Source organism: Ochotona princeps, chromosome 16 (genome assembly GCF_030435755.1).
Source record: "Ochotona princeps isolate mOchPri1 chromosome 16, mOchPri1.hap1, whole genome shotgun sequence".
Classification (NCBI taxonomy): Eukaryota; Metazoa; Chordata; class Mammalia; order Lagomorpha; family Ochotonidae; genus Ochotona; species Ochotona princeps.
Window position 1 is genome coordinate 58,068,665 of NC_080847.1, and position 7,237 is coordinate 58,075,901.

The 7,237-nt window shown below is 51.2% G+C and overlaps 2 protein-coding genes across 2 annotated transcripts in view; one reads left to right on the top strand and one right to left on the bottom strand.

Annotated features, from left to right (window-relative positions):
- The window catches only part of RPS5 (ribosomal protein S5), a 154,133-nt gene that overhangs the window by 111,318 nt on the left and 35,578 nt on the right, over positions 1-7,237 (top strand). The window lies entirely within an intron of this gene.
- Positions 2,659-4,061, bottom strand: LOC131482262 (keratin, type I cytoskeletal 19-like). The gene has a single exon (XM_058674919.1). The coding sequence runs from the start codon at positions 4,007-4,009 to the stop codon at positions 2,840-2,842; it is 1,170 nt and encodes a 389-aa protein (XP_058530902.1). The 5' UTR covers positions 4,010-4,061; the 3' UTR covers positions 2,659-2,839.

The window sequence follows — 7,237 nt, forward strand, 5'->3', positions numbered from 1 at the left end:
GAGGAGGAGAAACAGAGGGGAAGATCTTCTGTCCGATGATTCACTCCCCAAGTGAGCCGCAACGGCCGGTACTATGCCGATCCAAAGCAGGGAACCAGGAACTTCTTCCGGGTCTCCCACGCGGGTGCAGGGTCCCAAAGGCTTTGGGCTGTCCTCGACTGCTTTCCCAGGCCACAAGCAGGGAGCTGGATGGGAAGTGGAGCTGCCGGGATTAGAACCGGCGCCCATATGGGATCCTGGCGTGTTCAAGGCAAGGACTTTAGCCTCTAGGCCATGCCGCCGGGCCCAAAATAAGTACATAATTCTATTTTTTTTTAAAGATTTATTTATTTTATTACAAAGTCAGATATACAGAGAGGAGGAGAGACAGAGAGGAAGATCTTCCGTCCAATGATTCACTCCCCAACTGAGCCGCAACAGGCCGGTGCGCGCCGATCCGAAGGCAGGAACCAGGAACCTCTTCCAGGTCTCCCACACAGGTGCAGGGTCCCAAAGCCTTGGGCTGTCCTCGACTGCTTTCCCAGGCCACAAGCAGGGAGCTGGATGGGAAGTGGAGCTGCCGGGATTAGAACCGATGCCCATATGGGATCCCGGGGCGTTCAAGGCGAGGACTTTAGCTGCTAGGCCACGCCGCCGGGCCCAAATAATTCTTAAGAAAAGTACCTCAGTATTTAAGCAACAATTGAATAAAAAAATCCATCCATATAGTACGTATCACCCTCGGTTCCTTTTACAGTTGAATAATATTCCACGGTGCAGCTGAGCCACATTTGTTTATTCATTAGGTGATGACTGGCAGCACTCTGGTAACCTTTGACTATTGTGAACAGTATCGCTGTGAACATTCTGGCATAAGATCTGCTGAGCTTCTGTTCTTCATTTTCTATCTAGGAGTGGAAATATTGCATTATGTCATAACTATTTTTTAAGCTTTCCTCAAAAAAGAAAAGATTTATTTTATTTGTTTGAAAGGCAGAGTTATGGGCCTGGTGTAATGGCCCAGTGGCTAAATCCTCACCTTGTACGTACCAGGATCCCATATGGAAGCCAGTGCATGCCCAGGTTGCTCTACTTTCCATCCAGCGAACTTTTTGTGACCTAAGAAAGCAGTAAAGAATGGCCCAAGGCCTTGGGACCCTGCACCCACATGGAAGACCTGGAAGACGTTCCTGGCTCCTGATTGGCTCAGCTCCAGCCACTGCAGCTACTTGGGAAGTGAAGCAGGGGATGGAAGATCTTTTGCTGTCTCTCCTTCTCTCTGTAAATCTTTCTTTCCAAGAAAAATAAATAAATCTTTTTTTAAGCAGTTATAGAGAGAAAGAGAGACATGGAGAGAGGTCTTCCCTCTGCTGATTAACTCTCCAATGGCCACAATGGCCAGGGCTGAGCTAGGCTGAAGCCAGAGCGAGAGCTCCTGTGGGTACTTCCATGTGGGTATAGGGACCCAAGTATCTGGGCCATCTTCCACTGCTTTCCCAAGTCATAAGCAGGGAGCTGGATTGGAGGTGGAGCATCTGGGACTCATGTGAGATGGCAGCATCACTGGCCCCTAAGCTTTCATGTTTTAAATCATTATTTGAAAGGCACACACACACACACACACACACACACACACACACACACAAATATTCCATCCTCTGGTTCACACCTCAAATGCACACACCAACTAAGGCTGGGCTATTCTGAAAACAGCAGCTTAGAACTCAGTCTAGGACTCCAATTACTTAAGCCATCATCACTGCTCACCAGGTGTATGCTGGCAGGGAACTGGAATTGAGAGCAGAGCTGGTACTTGAACCCAGGAACTCTGATATTTTATGCATGTCCCAAGAGATGTGTTCATTTCTGGGCCAGAGGCCCAGTCCCCTTGGTGACTGTTTAGCCTGCTAAAGAAGAGTGTCAGTTTTGTATAGGTGCTATACCATTCTGCACTCCCATCAACAATCCATGAGGGTCTGGCTTCCCCACATCCTCACTAACACTTCACATTTCTCTTTTCTATTATTCTACCCTAAGAGGTCATGAAAGAAATTGTCAAGTTGGCTTTCAGAAAGTGCCAGGCACTTCAGGAAATGTGTCCTGAGGTAGTAGTGAGTATTCCACAAGGAGCTCCCCTGCTGGAGTCTAGCCCTGGAACCCCAGGGGTTTTTTTTCTTCCTCCAAAGCTCCCAGGCTCTGCTCCTTTTCCTCAGCTAGTTCCAGCAGGAGCTTAGGCTAAAGGTGGTTTTCTTTCTCAATCTCACCCAGGCCAGTTTCAAGTTGTGGAGTGAGCCGTTTGAGCAGTGGTGCTGGAGCTGGTTTCCTCTCAGCGGATAGGAAGCACAGAACCTGGGTGGGTCTGACACAGAGAGTGCTCCCTCTACACCAAGCAACCCCCCATCTCCGCACTCCAGCTCCTTGCTGGAAATCATCCCCACTTGCTACTGGAGAACCACATGACAAATGGTGGCATACAACAACACAAGTGGATTCCCACAGAAGTGAGAGGCCAGAAGTCCATGAATCCCCCTCACTCGGCTGGGATCAGGGTGCTGGAGGGGCTGCCCTCACCCTGATATTCTGGTGGCTGCTGCCGTCCCTGGGATTGTGGCCACATCACTCCATTTCTGCCTCCTTCTTCATACTGCTTTCCCTTCTGTGTGTCAGAACTCGCTCTGCTGCTTTTTTTTTTTTTTTTTTTCCTCGGGCCATAAAGTTTTATTGGCAGCTCAGGGGAAGTGCCCAGTGTAAGGGCCCCTCCGCTCCCATACCCCTACCCAGTGCCCTCTCCCTGCAGGAGGGCAGAGCCCAGCAGCCCAACTTTGGCAGCTCAGACAACCTTGGGGGTGGGCAGGTTGTTTTAGTGGATGTCCTGGCCCTCAAGCAGGCTGCGGTAGGTGGCAATCTCCTGCTCCAGCCGTGACTTGATGCCCATGAGCTGCTGGTACTCCTGGTTCTGCCGCTCGGTGTCAGCCCGCACGTCGCTCAGCTGCGCCTCGATGCTGCTGATTAACGCCTGGATCTGTGCCAGCTGCGCCCCGAAACGGGCCTCCGTCTCTGCCAGCGTGCCTTCCAGGGCCGCTTTCATGCTGAGCTGCGACTGCAGCTCGGTCTCAAGACCCTGCAGGGTCCGCCGCAGGTCAGTGACCTCTGATCTGCTCGTCTTCAGCTGTTCTGTATTAATAGCCACCTCCTGGTTCAGCTCCTCAGTCCGGCTGACGAACCAGGCCTCGGCATCCTTCCGGTTCTTCTCAGCCATGACCTCATACTGGCTTCTCATCTCACTCAGGATCTTGGCAAGGTCAACACCTGGAGCCGAATCCACCTCCACACTCACTTGGCCACCCACCTGGCCCTTCAGGACACTGATTTCCTCCTCGTGGTTCTTCTTCAGGTAAGCCAGCTCCTCCTTCAGGCCTTCGATCTGCATCTCCAGGTCGGTCCTGGCCAGGGTCAGCTCGTCCAGCACCCTGCGCAGCCCGTTGATGTCGGCCTCCACACTCAGGCGCAGGGCCTGCTCTGTCTCGAATTTGGTGCGGAAGTCATCTGCAGCCAGACGGGCATTGTCGATCTGCAGGACGATCTTGGAGTTGTCAATGGTGGCCCCGTGAATCTTATCACGTAGATCCTCGATGGTCTTAAAATAGTGGCTGTAGTCGCGGGAGGGTCCGGGTCCCTGCTTCTGGTACCAGTCGCGGATCTTCACCTCCAGCTCGCCATTGGCCTGCTCCAGGGCGCGCACCTTTTCCAGGTAAGATGCCAAGCGGTCGTTGAGGTTCTGCATGGTGATCTTCTCGTTGCCAGAGAGGAGCCCGTCGGACCCGGCCAATGAGACCCCATAGCCACCACCGTAGCCCCCAGAGGACGAGGACACAAAACGGGCAGAGGACACAGACACCCCACGGCCACCGGAGCCCCCGTGGATGCTGGGGGCGCGAAAGCTGCTCCCACCCCCAAAGCGCGCGGGGCCGCCACCCAGGCCCCCGAAGGTTGAGGCGGAGGATGACTGGCGGTAACTGTAGGAAGTCATGGCGAGGAGGAAGAGGAGGCGGCGGCGGTGGCAGCAAGGGACAGCGGCCTGAGATGGACAGAAGTCTCGCTCTGCTTCTCTTATTGGGTTACAGGTGACTGCATTTAGGGCCCACCTGGAAGCTTTCCTTCTCAACGCCTGTAACTTCATCATGTTTAAGCCACCATCAAAGATAATGTTCACTTCTCATACAAAGCAGCTGCAGGGAGTCGAATGGTACTACCCAAAACTTCATACCCACCTGAACATCAGAATGAGAGCTTATCTGGAAATAGGTCTTCACAGCTATAATTAAGGATTTTGAAAGGAATCGTACTGAATTTAAGCAGGCCCTAGATCCCATGACTGGTAGTCTTGTAGGAGACAGAGGAGCAGAATACAAAGAGACACACAGAGGGAAAAAGCCCTGTGGAGACATACAGGAGCACAAGTCCACGAGCTTAGCAACTCCAGGAGCCAGGAGAAAGGTGCAGGAAGACTCTCCACAAGGAACAAGCTGGGAGGAAGGTATAGGAAAACACTCCACAAGGAACAAGCCAGTTCTGCTAATGCTTTCATGTCAAACTTTTCTTCAAAGGATTTATTTTATTTATTTGAAAGGCATAGTGACAGGAAGAAAGACAAAGATATCTGTCCACTGCTTCACTCTGTAAACAGCCACTTAGGGGCTAGGCTAGGCTGAAGCCAGGAATCAGGAACTCCATCTGGGTCTCCCAGATGGGTACAGAGGCCCATTGGGCCATCCTCCACTGATTTCCCAGATGCATTAGCAGGGAACTGGATCAGAAGTGGGGCAGCTGGAACTCTAACTGGCATTCAAATGTAGCATGCAGCTTGGTCCACTGCACCACAATGGTGTCAATGATTCTGACCTCCAGAACTGTGAAAAATAAATTTGTTTGGTTTTAAGCTACACAGTTTGCAGTACTTAGTTACAGTAGACCTAGCCAGATAGGTACAGCAATATTCACAGGTTCTGAGAGTCTTTGCAAGGGCATTTTTTCCTCCTTACCAGGCAGGGCTTCATATCTCAAACAAACAGCACAATCATTTACTACCTGCAGGGACAGTAGGCACAAAGCTTTCCTGAGATTCAGGTCTCCCAGAACCTCTGTCTCCTGAAGTTGAAGTGTGAGCATCCTGCAAATAGTGCATGTTTGTCCCCAGCCACACACTGCTCCAATGAAGGAGCCACAGTGGTTACTGACAAGCCTTACTCAGTGACCTTGGTCTAACCCTTCTGTACCTCCAGGAGCTCCAGGTTCCTGGCTCCTGGCTTTGGATCAGCACAGCTACTTGGGTAAAAAAGCAGACATAAGATCTTTCTCTGTCTCTCCTACTCTCCGTAAATCTTATCTGTCTTTCCAATAAAAATAAGTACTCTTTAAAAAAGAGAGAGAAATAAAGAAAGGAAGAAAAGGAAAGAAAAGAGAAGAAAAGTGGGAAAGAAAAGGCCTGATCAAACAGAGGGAAGTCCATGTGAGAGCACAGTAAGAAGGCAGTCACTGCAAGCCAAGGAGAGACTTTAGGAGAATCGAAAAATTTGAACTTCCAGCCTCCAACTATGAGAAAATAAATTTCAGTTGCCTAAGCCACCCAGTTTGCATTACTTTGGTACCAGAGCACCAAAAATCTAATACACAGATGACCAATCTAACTTTCCCATGACCACAGGCCACCCTCAGTTTCTTGGACTAGCCTTACTCAACCCTTGGGGACTGCATTTCAAGTTATCAACGCTATCAGCTACACTTTATATATATATATATATATATATATATATATATACCATTCTTGAAATTCTTTTTTTTAAAGATGTATTTATTTTTATTTGAAAGTTAGATATACAGAGGAGGAGAGACAGAGAGCAAGATCTTCAGTCCGATGATTCACCCCCCAAGTGACCATAACGGCTGGAGCTGAGCTGATCCAACGCCGAACAGAAGTAAGAAGTTTCTTCCAGGTTTCACACGCCAGTGCAGGGTCCCAAGGTTTTGGGGCTGTCCTTGACTGCTTTCCCAGGCCACAAGCAGGGAACTGGATGGGAAGTGGGGCTATTGGGATTAGAACCAGCACCCATAGGGATCCCAGCGCGTGCAAGGCGAGGACTTTAGCTGCTAGGTTATTGCACCAGACACTACCAGCTACACTTTTGAAACAGATCCACACATGTCAGCCCTCTCTCCACAACCACCAGCAGCCTGATCTGACTTACCTAGTCCGCCAGCCCAGAACTGCAGCAGCATTTGTTTCTTCCTGGGTCTCCTTGCCTTCTCCCTTCCCCTGAGGGTTTTTCCCTATACCAACCAGAAGTCTCCTATGAAGAGACTATTCAGGTCTCTCTCCAGGGGAGAACTCAGAGCCTATATGTGGCTCATAGCCTTATGCAGCTTTCCCCTCAGGCCTCACTATCCTGATCCTGGGCCCCCCATCTCTTTCCCTTAGTCCACCCTAGCACCCATCTGTTGGTCTTGGCCTTTATGGTCTAGCTACCTGGAACATACTCTCCTCCAGCCACTCTCTCTATTCAGGCCTCAGCTATGACACCAGCTCCTCCGGGAACTGTTTGTTTCTTCATTCCTCAGGGAATACAGGACTTAAACATCCAGAAGTACTGACACATGGTCACACACAACAGGCATGGAATAATTTGTACCTGTGGTCATGGCAAGTCTCACAAGTGACAGGCATTACCAACCCACAACCCTCATGTCCAAGACATCACCCACAGCACCCACACCCCTCACACCGCAGACACTGCCTGGGCACCCACACTCCTCACGCCCTAGACACCACCAATGGCACTCCCACTGCTCAGCCTCTCACGCTTTAGACACCACCAACTGCACCTCCACCACTCACGCCCTAGACACCAACGGCACTCACACGCCTTAGTCCCCAGACACTTCCCGTGACACCCACACCACTCACATCCCAGACACCACCCATGACACCCACACCCCTGACGACCCAGACACAGCCCGTGACACCCATACCCCTGACGACCCAGACACAGCCCGTGACACCCATACCCCTCACATCCCAGACACCACCCATGGCACCCACACCCCTCACATCCCAGACACCACCCATGGCACCCACACCCCTCACATCCCAGACACAGCCCGTGACACCCATACCCCTCACACTCCAGACACTGCCCTGGCACCCACACCCCTCACGCCCAGACACCACCCACGGACCTACCTTTCGTGCATCTTCCAGTCA

Bases quoted from the DNA above. Each gene is read 5' to 3' on its own strand.
- LOC131482262 (XM_058674919.1), bottom strand. From the start codon at position 4,009: ATGACTTCCTACAGTTACCGCCAGTCATCCTCCGCCTCAACCTTCGGG.